At 40.9% G+C, this 13729-nt stretch overlaps 1 protein-coding gene across 2 annotated transcripts in view; it reads right to left on the bottom strand.

Annotated features, from left to right (window-relative positions):
* Window positions 1-13729, bottom strand: part of pard3aa (par-3 family cell polarity regulator alpha, a) — a 338263-nt gene that overhangs the window by 60575 nt on the left and 263959 nt on the right. For both annotated transcript variants that reach the window (XM_062379666.1, XM_062379667.1), the window contains exon 21: window positions 11301-11603. In XM_062379666.1, the coding sequence (XP_062235650.1) occupies window positions 11301-11603 (303 nt within the window). The remainder of the gene's footprint in view (window positions 1-11300; window positions 11604-13729) is intronic.

Below are 13729 nucleotides of genomic sequence, written 5' to 3'. Positions count from 1 at the left end.
GAAGCCATAAAGCTAAAGGATGGTGGAGGGAGCTCACCGCCACACAGGTGTTTTTAAATGGTAATATCCAACAATATCATAGATAGCATACATGTATAGTCATTCAGAGATCTGAAAACAGCCATTATGAGTTACTATCATATTTTATTTTATTCAAATTCATACAGTAATGAGGGTTGCGTCAAACTTTGAAAGCACTACAAGTACTGGTATTTAACAAGAGAATATTAACTGTTCGGTTTCAGGCAGGATAAAAATTGGAAAGAGCAAGGCAGACGAAAAGTAGAGCTTATTACCAGTGACTTAAGTGGCATTTGGTCGAATCAGTATACCAATTAAATAGGGCTGACTAGGTTAAAATGCCTGTGGTTATTAACTTTCCCAGTAATTTCTTCTGGCATAAACAAACTCTACCGACAACAGTGGGAAGACTGGAGGAAACTGGAGGATACTTGTGCGATTTCCCTGAACACAACAATTTTTCTTTGAAAACAGGCCAGACTCTGAGACCTTTGGCTCCATGATGATCCTTGATGACATCATGTGCCCATTACAGTGCATGGACAAGACCATGTGCAGCCATTACTCTATTGCAAGGGGCTAAGAGCCTTTTTACTAGCAGGATGATGCCATTAGAACATGTGTAGTGGCCCTCATAGCTTTGTATTAGGTCCCACAATGAGCTCAAGCAGGTCCTGCTCAAATTACTATTTTGCCAGAGGGGTCATAAAGTCTAGGCATCAAGTGTAGCCTGTAGCCCCAAGCCTTTCAATGGTAATATTCTGGTTTGATTCCACCCTACCTGCGTGGAATGAGGTAGTGAGATCAGGAAATATGCCCTAAGTTCACTGTCTGACCCAAGGTTACACTCTGCTGACACGCATGGAATCAGAAACTGTAATGTAAGAAAAGGTTGTGGCTGTCAAACACTAATATCGCAGTAGAAATATTTCCTTTTATGGAAACTAAAAGCATAAACCTGGCTTTATTTCAAATAATGATAGATATATCACACATTTCTCAAGTCTGCATGATAGCTAAGCTGTTAAATGCACCCCCACAACCGATATACATCCACACAGCAATGTCATCACTGTGTTGAATTTACAATGGAGAGGCTTAAATTTTTCCGGGACAAATTTTGTCGGAAACGTTCAATAGAATTCACAAAATGTTCACACAAAAAGCTGCAAAACTCCATGTATGTGCTGTGCACTATTTCAGTACCTCCACACGAGTCAATCTCAAATGTTGGAAGGAGGCTTAAGACAGATGGAATGTGTCACTGGCTGGTCTTGTGGATTTGGGATGTATTCACCCATTCAGCTCCCTGTAATTACAAAGGCTCTTGCTGAGATCCGATTTGCCGCCGGGAGCTTGTTCAAGGCACAGGGATTGGAACGACAAAGGCGTAGTCTGACAAAGGAATATGGATACTGCTTTTAAAACAGAGAACTAATTCTTTTCTGTGCTGAGTGCACAGGCTCGCTGGCTCGGATGTGGGCAAGGTACATTTAATTATGTGCCCTGTACACACTGCCTGGCTTTAGATTAGAATGGAGCAATGTCTTGTTACAGTTTTACCCCAGCGACCAGTTACAAACCAATGTTCAGGACACAGATTGGTCATTTATGCAGGAGTCACTGGTCAGTCTGAAAGTTTTTGCCCCAAGTTTATTCTCTATATTGGATAGTGGCCTCCTCCAGTTAAATTGTTTCTGTCAGTACTGGAAGAAGGGAATGATTTAACACCATAACTGCCGATAGCAGATATTTTGTGCTGTTCAAAATTGTTGTTTCTAAATCGCAGTTAACAAAATTTTGAACGACCCAGAAAACATGCAGGGAGTAACAACAGAGATCCGAGGGTTGGCAAGCTGCTTGATGTTTGGTGGTCCCTGATTGGTCCTTAGACGGCATGCCGCTTAGGGCGCAGGCAAAGAAATGAAGCGTGAGGATGAAATTGACTTCATGGAGCGGAGACTTGTGCATGTTTATTTTTGGAGCAGCTCATATGGTGGTAACATGGTGCTGTTTTGGGGATTTGCAAGTGTGTTGAACAAAAGTGTCTTCAGTTATTAGATTATAACATTCATTTCAACTGTGTTTAATGACACTATTTTTTACCATGTATCTTGGCCTGAACAGAATTGTTGGCAAAATTAGATAGTAGAATTTGCTACACATATTACAGCGTTATAATGCAGCTGTTTCAAGTGACTCATCACTGAATGAATTGCCTTATTCCATCTGCCTAAAAGCTGTAGTGGTTTATGGCAATTAAGATCACATCTAATTTAACATTGTATTTTCTAGCCCCAGGGGGAACTGACACTAACTGTCTAACTTTAATAATGATTGAGGCTAATTTTGACTTGATACAACAACAAATCCTTTCTTTTTGTATTCAAGTTATTTTCCTACATTAATTTTTTCTTGGTTGACCACGACTACTTTGCCTTAAGCTGTTTTCAAACATCGGGGCCAATGGGTCTGGACATTTTCTGGACTTTGCCTTTCACATATGATAAATGCAGCATGCGATTGTCCATATCTGATGTGTTAAAAAAAACATTAAATGCCAAGGGCGCACAGGTGAGGGTATGTTGAATATTGAATAGTTGAGTTTTGTTGTCTTTTTAAGTTGACATCCTCTTCAGTGTTCCCTATGTGTATAGGACCTATTTTTAATCCAAAGATATTTGTATTCTTTTAAAAATATACATTCTTTTGCGGACATTTTACTGCTTTAAACGCACGTAAGCTCACTCTGAAATGTTCTGGACATTTCACTCTGGGTCAGCAGGAAGCGTTTTAGAAAATGTTAGGAGCAACTGACTCCGGAATTTGCTTTCTCAACTAAATTTCCAGAAAATGTTTGTATTCTGTGAATGTGTAAAAGCGTGTCCTCTGCTTTGTAGTAGCATTTAGTTCTTCTTTGGGTCAGTTTGTGATCTCAAGTCAGACTCACACTAAGAGGGGAAACCCAAAATACCCCGTATTGTCTCTATCAGCTTTCACTTAATAGTAAACAATGACCTTCCTGGGCTCACTTCACCTGCTTTCAAATGTCGGTTGCAAAACATGCAGCGATTAGAATCCCTGCCTGACACGCTGAGGCCTCTTTCATGTGTATGTTTGTGTTTACATTTGCCGTGACGGAAGAGTGTGATGAAAGCACGGTGAGACCGATAAGGAGCCATGACAGTCATCTGCTTGCCGACACGGTTCATAGTGCAAACTCACGCTCTGCAGTCACCTGCCTCTCGATCACATTCCTCACCTGATCTATTTCTGGAGCGCCTATGTGAGAGTGACGACTAGCAGCAATGAATGCTGGGATGCTGTGTTACTGTAGAGCACCCGTGATTAGTTCAAGAAATTAGGTTATCTATCATGTGAAAATCAAGTTTCTAACTGAGAAAAGCTCATAGTCAAGTAACAGTCACACTACAGTGTGTGTTATTCAATCAAAATGGATTTCTCAGTAGATGAATTTGGAGAAAAGTATACATCCCTAGTTTGCTAACAGCATGTTCTCTGTTTGCTTTCTCCAAATTATTTGCTTTGACATTTTCAAAAGAAATAACCAAATTCATTATAAATTGTTGAGGAAAACTTGCCATGCTTGTCTATTTGGTTAATCTCTCTTTTACCCTGTCAGACATCAGCAGCCTTCAGGAGAGTTGAGGGGGGGATTATTTTGCAGATGCTGATTACGAGGAATTGGATGCCCTCTGGTGCCGATCAACGAATGAGTCTCCAGCAGCCCCATCGGCTTTGTCAGCGTTGGGCTTACGATTTGTTTTGCTCCTCTGAATTTGAAAACCACCGGTTTATCGACTAATGTTAGCAAATAACTGCTGTTAATATCGGCTGCTGGACATTTTTACCAGAGAATGTGGCTATGGTAATGTTACTGATTGTCCACCCACTACATGGCAGTGTATGTTCCTATTGACTGATGAAGACTTCCCAACGTGATTTATAAGAAGAAATGCTGTATTTGTAGATATCCTCCAAATTGTCATAGGCTCCAACCTATAAAGTAACACTTTGTATTAGGGCAGCGATACTGACCATTAAATAGTTGCTTTTTTTGCTTAGTATGAGCATACTGACACTTTATCTTTCATTTTAGGGGACGTATTAATGATGTATTGGTCATTGACGTGAAGCCTATATTGACGTGACTGCCTGACCAAATTCTACAACAACTGGGCCATTACTATTTAAGGTTTTACCTCAATAACCTCCCAATTACTGCTTATTGATATTAAGTACGGAAGCTGTTGTTTCGGAATCAAAATGATCACTATTGTTCTTATAAAGTAGTAGTACCACAGAAATAAAACTTCTCCCTTAATACATATGGTCTATTCTTATGAAACATAACCCAAATAAAAAGTATTTATGTTAAAAAAATGTAACTTAAAATAAAGAGTTATAATTAATTAGTTCAACCATTGTGCTAGTTTATTTTATCTGTACAACACAAAGGCCAAGGTGGTCTGGGCAGCCTTCAGTCGTACTCAAACCTCCTGCATCTCCACTTCCCATTTTGTTTCCAGGGGCACCCCTGCCCTAAATAGCATGCGTTCCTCCTTACCTTTCATCTTCAAAGAAAAGTTCCTTGGGTAACTGTTTGCATGTCTACAAGCCTTCCAAATTGAAGGACATTGATAAAATGCATAGGCTACTGTACATGCAAGCTTAATCAGTTGGATCCACTTGATGTAGAGTTGGAGGTGAGGTGGGTCTATATTTCCCCCTCTCTCTCGCCCCCCACTCTCTCTCTCTCTCTCTCTCAATCTGCTTTCAGGCTGTTTGCTTTCTTAAATGAACGTAATGGTACAAACGGAGGATAAATTGCCTTCTTGTGCTCCATCTCATCACATCCATCCCAGAGGGCCCTCTTTGAAGCGGGAGGGTATAAAAAAACAGAAAACAGACCAGGAAAATAATTCACTTGCTTTGCCAGGGAGATACACATTGCTATCTGTGTAGAGCCCCAGTGATAAGGCTGATGTGCATTTGGTGCATTAAGCTGCCTGCACTATTGCCACAGCAAAGAACGTGATGCGAGAAGAGGTCAGAAGTCAGTGCACAAATGTGAGTATTGGACTTACACCCTCATTTTGTAACCTATCTACAGGGTTTACATGGGGGCTTTACAAAGCTATATGGGGACTGAAGCACAAACTACACAGGTTTTTTCCAGGCACAGGAGATGTCCTGCAGACACCGGTAACAGCAGCTGACCTGAAGACTCACCCCAGCTCATTTATTACAACGACAGCTCTCTCAACAGGGGCGAACATGAACTCTTCCCATTACCTCAGTGTCCCTTTTTTATTCTCAATTAGAGCAGAGGAAGGCACTGCTCCAGACATGGACTGTGACACTAATTTCACACCCACACAAGGATACTCAGAGGGAGTAATGGAAAACGCTGGTGGATGTCAAAGACAAACAAAAGGCAGCACCAACACAAGCTGCCATGGCTCCGGGAATAAATTGGGATGTCAGCATCTAAATCTTGTTTAGCTTGGTATCCCACAAGCGGTGAAGGAACTGGATACACCAGACAAAACACCCTGGAATAACAGAGATCCTGATAAGTACGTAAACATAATTAGTTAACACTAATGTATGTTTATCATTAAAGCAAGCAGTTCCTTGATGATAGACGTATCAGTTTTATTCCCTTGGGAACTACGTAAAAATGTTATTAGGGACTTACGATAGGTTATTAAAGTCTTAACGCAGATGCGGGGGTCATAAAAGATTCATTTGGTTACCAATGAATTATTGAGAGATAGCATTTAATCAAAGCTACAGATGTTGCAGTCAGAAAATGTTGCTAATCCCACTTTGATTGCATTCAATTGAAAATGGAGACAATGAAAATCACAGAGACTGATTGTTGATTGCAGAGTTAATTACACATGCCAAACAAGAGACAGCAAACAATAAAAAAGTGATTACTTCAGATTGGCTCTGTGATCATCTGATTGAGGTGGAATTGTTGTTCATAAGAACTTGCTCTCCATCTGCATTTCTTTAATGGAGTCATCCAGTAGTCCATTCAGACAATACAGCGCTGACTTAAAGCAAAAGATTATGCAACTGTTGTGTTTCTTAAAAAAAAACATGATGATGATAATAAGAAACAAGACTAAATTAATTGTTCTCTGTGATGATGAACCTGACAACTGTGTGAGAGCGAGCAGAGGGGTGTGTGAGGGCTGTTAACTGCATTGGACAGCTGTAAAAGACTCTTCATCTGAGGTGTGAAGTATGTGTCTGTACATATTCCCATCTTCCAGCTTCAAGCCCGTTTACACAGCTTGTTCTCAAAGGAAATGTAGCAACCACACTCCACATCATCATTCTGTACAAAACTAAAAACATAATAAAATGAAATAAAAATACAATAATTGAATAGCGGGCAAGGGATCATTGTTCTTTGATGTTGGCAGAAGAGGCAGTGGCAAAATCGGACTTGGCATTTTACCAAGAGCCGGTTTGTAGCCACTGCTAATCTCAAAACAGTTCCCTTTGTTTTGACAGCCAAGAGTTGTCTCTCTTACAGATAAAACTGGTTGGACTCTGGCACCAACAATTAAAAGCTTAGAAGGATGGACTGCTGTGGGGGCGGGATTATCATGACCTACAAGACAAATCACACTGACCTAAACATAATTATGAAAGTTGTTTATAAAACAGTGTTTTGGTGCAGCTGGAGCAAGGGGGGAATACCCTAGTGGGTGTTTCTTTGGGTGTTATGTTCTTATTCTCTCCCTGCTCTCTGTCTGTCAGGCTCTCAGGATGCTGCTGAATTGCACAGGACTTCAAGGAATTTGCACTGCTGAGCTCCGTGAGCTCCATATCTTTTCCCCGCTTCCACCCCTGCTTCCCCCATAACGCTTCCTCTCTGTGGCTCTCTGACTTTTTCTCATGCCCATGCTCTAAGGAGATTTAGAGACTCGGCTGGGTAATGGGAGCAGCAGTCAATCAAATTGCTGTTTCAAAGGTGATGCTTTGTTTCATGCTTGCTTCCCACAAATCCCATCGAGCCTAGCACCTGTCAGGTTGTTGTCGTGAAACCCAGCATCCAACGCCAGTCACCCAAACCCCACGGTCTCTGGGCAGATGGAGGGTTTGACTTGTCAGCTGCCTGTCAAGAAAGGAGGTCATTCCATTTTGCTAAGCCTACCTTTTTTTAATAAGGCGAAACCAGTAAAAAAAAAAGAAACTGAAAAAGAAAACACTGAGCTAAGTTGTTTACGTCTAGCGGACTTTCAAGTAAACTCTGTAACAGGCAGCGCTACAGACAAAGCACAATTCATGCTACAGATTTTGGTCTGTTTACTTTTGCTTCATAAAAGGTTTAACAAAACTGAATATGAATAAATCCTAGGTTTCCATTGGTGCCCTTCTGTTTTACTGGGTCTGACGGCACTGTCAAAACACAGCTGGTGCTGCCAGCTCTAATAACGCGGAGGTTGTTAATAAATTGTCAAATGAAGTTCTTGTTCCACCGTGATCACAGTAAAACTTGATATGGCAAAATGGACAGGATCTCTGGCCGCCCAGAGTAACCAGGGGTCCTTGTATCTCCGATGGTTTATAAGCTCAGGTCTGACTCATACCAGCTTTACAGTCCCGGTGACCTTCCCATTAGGGCTCCATTATCAAAGATCTATTACAGGAAGGGGAATATGTTTTGCCAGCTGCAGCTTCTTCATATAAACTGCAGTGGACAAACAAAAGCGTGGCTTTGAAACCCTATGCAAGTCATGGGTAGGTGCCCTTTATAATGGCATAAAATGAATGCACATGTGCATAAACACATGAGGCATAAAAATAGTCCAAGATGCAAAACTATAATGTACAGTTACTGGCAATTGCAGGCATTTGGACCCCACCTCCTCTGAAAAGAGACTCCTCCCCCTCAACTGAGGGGCCCCTAAGTGTCTCTAATTACGTGACTGGATCAACAGAACCTTCTGCTGTTTGACTTAAATGTTGTGTTTTAATGACGGCACAGAGGACGTGTAGTAAACAAACCAATGGGATTCCAGACTTGTGGGTGCACATGCATTGTCTGATGTCTTTCCAGCTATGCTAATGTTTGACTAGATGAAAGACTGATTAGTTCAAGCGTCGTCCTCCTCCAACACACTGTCTCTGTTCAGCGTTTGGTGTGTTTTTCCCAGCAATGACTGAAAAATAAAGGAAGGCTGTCAGCTAATTTCAACTCAATTTACTTCCATTTACTTGGTCCCTGGAACCAATTTCACATGATAAGATTTGTGAAGTTACGCCATGCTTCTAGAAGTCATATGATAATCAGGAGATGGCTTCCACCACGGTAATACCTCCATATAACATTATTTTTTATGCTGTAATGGAGGCTAGCCAGCAACAGAGAGATGGGTATTTTCTATAGGTGCGTTTTTTTGAATAATACACAGAAGTCACGTAATGTCTGAATCTCTTCTAAAACTCGTTTTGGAACTATCTGTTGGCCATTGTGTATCAAGACACATATTGATACATTACAGATAATAGAGCATTGACATTCAGATCATACTCTGACGACTGTCTGTCATATTTGGTTTCGCTTGTTAAGTACTATCAGGTCTGTTAGAGGGTAATAGATATTGTCAGATCTCTAACTGTACGAGAAAATAGCTTAAACATCCCTAGATGGGACCATTAAACTGACCCTTTGATCAGAGGGCGATCCTCCGGGGAACGTTTTCAGAAGCAGTGTCCAGGTCAGAGGTAAATGCTTCCCTTTCATAGTGAAGACTGACTGACAGCCAGGAATGAGCAGCCTTCCCTGAACAATCCTTGTCCATTTCCTTTTTCCTGAACCTTTAACTGGGATGTTTGTGCTATCTGTATGCTCAGGAATATTAGGTTCAGGAGAGGCAGCAGCACAAACAAGTCATAGGTCTCTACATGGAAATCAAATAAACCAATCAGAAATGTTTGAAAATTGTGTTGGCGCTTTATCGTAAGACAGTTCCATTACATTTAATTTATAAATGCAAATTATTGTTTGTATTTGTTATGATAGACAAGTGATGGGAGTCTTGAATCTGAATATTTTTCAAGCTCTTTTTTTGCAAATCGTAAATAGAAAGCCTCTAAGCTAAATACGAACCAGGGCATATTATTATACCTCAAAGGCAGCAAGACAAATATTACAGGCATACAGTCGGGCTGGTATACAAGAGATATGCAAAGCAGCGAGAGTTGCAAAACAAAAATGCAATGTTGAACATGCAGTGCATATTTCAAATCAAATAACCCTCGCAACAGCTAATCCTGTTTCTGAAAGTAAAACTCACTGCGCTATCAATACTAAAGGCTCAGACTCCAAACTAAATTTAAGCTTGTATGTATAATTAAAATGCAACACTAAGCTTTTCATACTGAAATAAAACCAGTGAAGGTGAGAAATCACTATAACCAAGGAACTGCAAAAAAAGAGGGGGAAGAATACAAAATAATTACAAAGGTTTTTTCATGTTAGTTTTTTTGTGTTTGATACCATTGGTTTTCAGAGGAATCCTCATGAATAGTATAATGAATCTCCAAAAGTCCCCAAATATATGTTAGAGGTAAAACAAAAAACAACAGAAATATAAAACAGCTTTCAAATGGTCAAAGGGAATTTGAATAAACCCCAGCAACCAAAACCATCTGATGCTATATTTTATAAAGTTATACCTAAAGAAACAAAGCATCTGTTTAAAATCAGACCCCTCATGCAGGAGGGACTTTGCACAACTCTTGCTTTTCCCTTCATTTCTCATAGACACCCTCGAGCAGCCTGTTATTAATATTCACTGTTAGGGTAAGGCTTTTATATAGTGTCCCCGCACAGTGCTTATTGACATTCCCATTGAGAATCAATAACACTCTGTCTATCACTGACCAACATCTTAGATTTTTTTTTATCTAAATATACACGCTGAGTGTGTAATCTTGAGAATGTTTTTTCAAATAGCTGCCAGTCGTCTTACCAACTCCTGCTTTGAACATGGGATAGTTTACAGATAGTTTATAGAGTTGCTATGATACAACCAGGCCATCCTGAGGAAACACTTGAAGGTATAATCTTTGACATATGGATCAGTGACCTTCACTAAGCCCCAGCTGTATTGGCACATGGATTTAGCCAACAATCAGAGAAGCCAGATAACCTTGTCATTACTGTCATGGGCGAGCAACAGGATGGGGATTTTACATTTGTAAATCCTTCTAAAAACAGACACGCGCTCATGGAGCCGCTCTGTCTTCATCGCATAGAGTAACTCATAAACTCCATCCCACTGGAGCCTAGCAGTAAAAGGTCATGAGCCCCCTAGTGACAGCTGTCAATCACAAGAGATAGGTATTAAGCCTGGCATCTCACCACTAAATATGACTCTCATAAATTACATGCAAAAACAACATGGATTTGTGAAACCAAGATGTGCCGTGTGTAACTGATGATGATTTAAGAAAGATTAATTGTTAGAGATGGATAAAAAGCATATTAAAGTTGACGTATCTCTAATACTTTTTAAGTTTCTTGTACCTAGATAAGTACAGAAAACACAAGTAACCTTGTTTGCTGAAGACAAGTGTTTTCAAACCTGAACATTAGGACCATGAGTAGAGTTAGACTTCTTGCAAAGTTGCCGAACTTATGTGACTCCTACTCAAACCACAAGAAACCCTGTTTGCTGAAGCTAAAAACAAGTGAATAAATAAAAACATAAAAGATGACTTTTCATGCTGTGTTGTGCTGTTGTCACATCAAATATGTTCGTGTCAACATGGAGGTTATGAGTGATGCAACCCTGCAGCGACAAGGAAGCTGAACTCAGAGATGCAACGTGACTCTATCGAAAGGATGTCAGTTAGAGGCTAGGGAGGATCACCTGTGATCCAAGGATAATGAAAAAATACACTGCCTGATATTAAATTCAAACAGATGGAGAATTACTGAGAGGCTTGGGGTGTTGTTTTACCTTGTCTGTGGATTCTGCCTGCTTGTCTTGTGGGAGAAGGCTGTGATAACATGGTGTAAAGTTCATTGTTTTGAATTTGACATGTAAAAGTGAACAAATACTGTAATGTCACACTACGGCTTCTATATTCTAGATGTGGTATAAAGGAACATGAATGCTGCAAAGCACAAGCATCAGGGACCTCTGCTGTTGTGATGAATGGAGAACAAAGTCAGTATTCTTCAACAACGCCTGTATATTAACTATTTTTTGGTTGTTCCTCACCTGTCTGGAGCTGCAGGACGTCCATTGCGAGGTTTGTTGACTGTGGCATAGACAGCTTCCAGGGGTGGGCCGTTGTTCTGAGAGCTCAAGGGAAGTGGCGGGCCCTGGGGACTTTGAGGGAGATGGTAGGGGTGACTGTAAGGGTCCATGCTACTGCTATCTACCGACGAGTCTAATGATCCGATTCCAGCGTAGGTCGGCTCTTCATCTGAGCTAAAGGTGCGACTGACGACATCTTGGATCTCGGCGTATTCCCTCTCTTTGGCCTGCTTCTCCCGGAATTCCCGCGTCTTGGCCTGTATTCTGTGATAAGCACAATGAAGAGAAAACGTTAGACAAAGGTTTTCTTCATTTGTGAATCATCCTGCAATAAAAAATATGCAGACACCAAATCATTTTCCTCACTGGAAAGAACGAGGGATTTTAAACTCAAAACCTCTAACAAGGATATTATCATTTTGCTTTTCTATGCCTTTGTCTTTGCCAACTTAAATTAGTGCAAAGTATATAAAATAGGCCAGAATTAATCTGTTCTTCAACACATCTATGATTTTCAGGCAGTGAGTTTGTTTAGTATGATTCTCACAAAGTTTATCTTCAATTATTACTCCAGCTCTGTGGATGGAAAAACATTCATATATTTCTAAGACTGGAAACCTTTTCATAAAGTTTTCACAGGGAACAGACACATATGATAACTTAAAAACTGCATGCATTACATTGTGGCCAATAAATGTATTTATTTGAAGAAACAAAGAGATATTTAATGGTATTTGAGGTATTAACTTGTAAGTGAATAAGATACACAGCCAAAAGAGAGAGGGCGTAAAAAAAAATGATCATAGCATAATATTCCATTCAAGTCTCAGAGAGGCTCAAAGCAGCTTTAGGTTTAATCTTAGATTTAGATCAGTCCAGACTTTAGAGAGGTTCACTTTAACTGCCCTGTAGTTACAGACACCATTTATCCTGCTTTTTGATCTATATGGAAAGAGTTTGTTGGTTCCCTTTCGCACACCTCATTGTGAGCCCTTGGAACATTTTGAACATGTTTAAGTTAGTTCTGAACCAAAAACATTGGTTCCCAGCTGGAACCATCAAGTAGAATGTTTGTGAACAGTGATGACATCGATGCGCGCGTCATATTCAACAGTTTGAAAAGCGCTTCATTGTGCTTTGTGCAATGCCCTTAGTTGATGACACATCCTTGATTACAATGGTTCTACTCAAAACTGTTGGAAATGTGAGCTTGTTCACTCGATAGCACCAGGGTTCCAAGAATCCTGAATGTAGCTGGTCCAAGAACAAGATCTAATTAAGTGCAACAGAGCGTGCAATATTATTCAAATATGCAGGTCTCCATGAGCCATTAGAGGGCTGACATATGTGCACTGATCTTATTCCACAGGTCCTCGAACAAGAGGAGGTGGGAGGGAGACAGTTAGCTCCCCTCATCCTCCATCCCACGCCTTCCTCTCCCCAGGACCACTTCCACACAACAGAGCCTTTCACAGGACCTTTCCTGTCTCAGAGAACGGTTCCATGTGAATGCCCATCTGTCCGCAGCTAACAAGACTCAGTCATGGTCTTGCATGTGCTAGCATTGTAGGAGACGGGAGGGGGACATTGGGGAGTGGAGAGAAGGGCTGAGGACAGGCGGAGAGGGGGGAGTTGACCTCCTACTGCTGTGACCCTGGCAGCAGCCATCAGACTGCTCACTGGTTCCAGATGTTGTAGTACCGCTGTAGGGTAACACACATCCACACACATTCATACAAGCACGCCACCTCCCACTATTCCTAGACTTCCCGATTACCTCAGGTCATAGCTGACCTCTGACCCCCTGCTGCTCTTCACAGATGACTGACAGGCTTGGAACAGAACTAGAATCCCCCCAGCCCCATTTTCTCCCCAATGTCTGTGTATTTTAATAACAGTAATCACATTTCAAACAATCACCATTTTTCAGTGCCGGATTAACCCGATTTCCACATTTTACCCATAGACCGCCTTGTTTATTTTTAGCCATCCAAAATCCCATTTTCTCAGCATTATCTCCACAATGCGATTCTGATGGAGGCCTGATGCAATGTTACATTATATGCAGTCATCCGTAAAGCCTCTTAGCCTTTTTCCTGTATTTCTGCATTGTTTCAGACCAGATACAGTATGGAAATGATCAAATCACATCACAGCTGTGCTCACCCAGTGTGGTCTTACTTTAGCTTGTGCGGTCAAGAAAGAGAACACAGGCCACACAAGGAGGAAAAATCTAATTCCCAGAAGCCCTTTCACCTGCCATCTGGCTAAAGTGATGTCAGATCTCTGCCAGAAAGGACCAGACAATGATGTTACCACAGGTTCACAGAAGTCCACTGGGATCTCAAGACCCTCTGGCATTTTATGGACTAATCTAATTCATAAGAACG

Source organism: Platichthys flesus, chromosome 21 (assembly GCF_949316205.1).
Source record: "Platichthys flesus chromosome 21, fPlaFle2.1, whole genome shotgun sequence".
Taxonomy (NCBI): domain Eukaryota; kingdom Metazoa; phylum Chordata; class Actinopteri; order Pleuronectiformes; family Pleuronectidae; genus Platichthys; species Platichthys flesus.
Note: the sequence above shows the minus strand (reverse complement) of the source record. Positions and strands in the feature narration are given on the sequence as shown.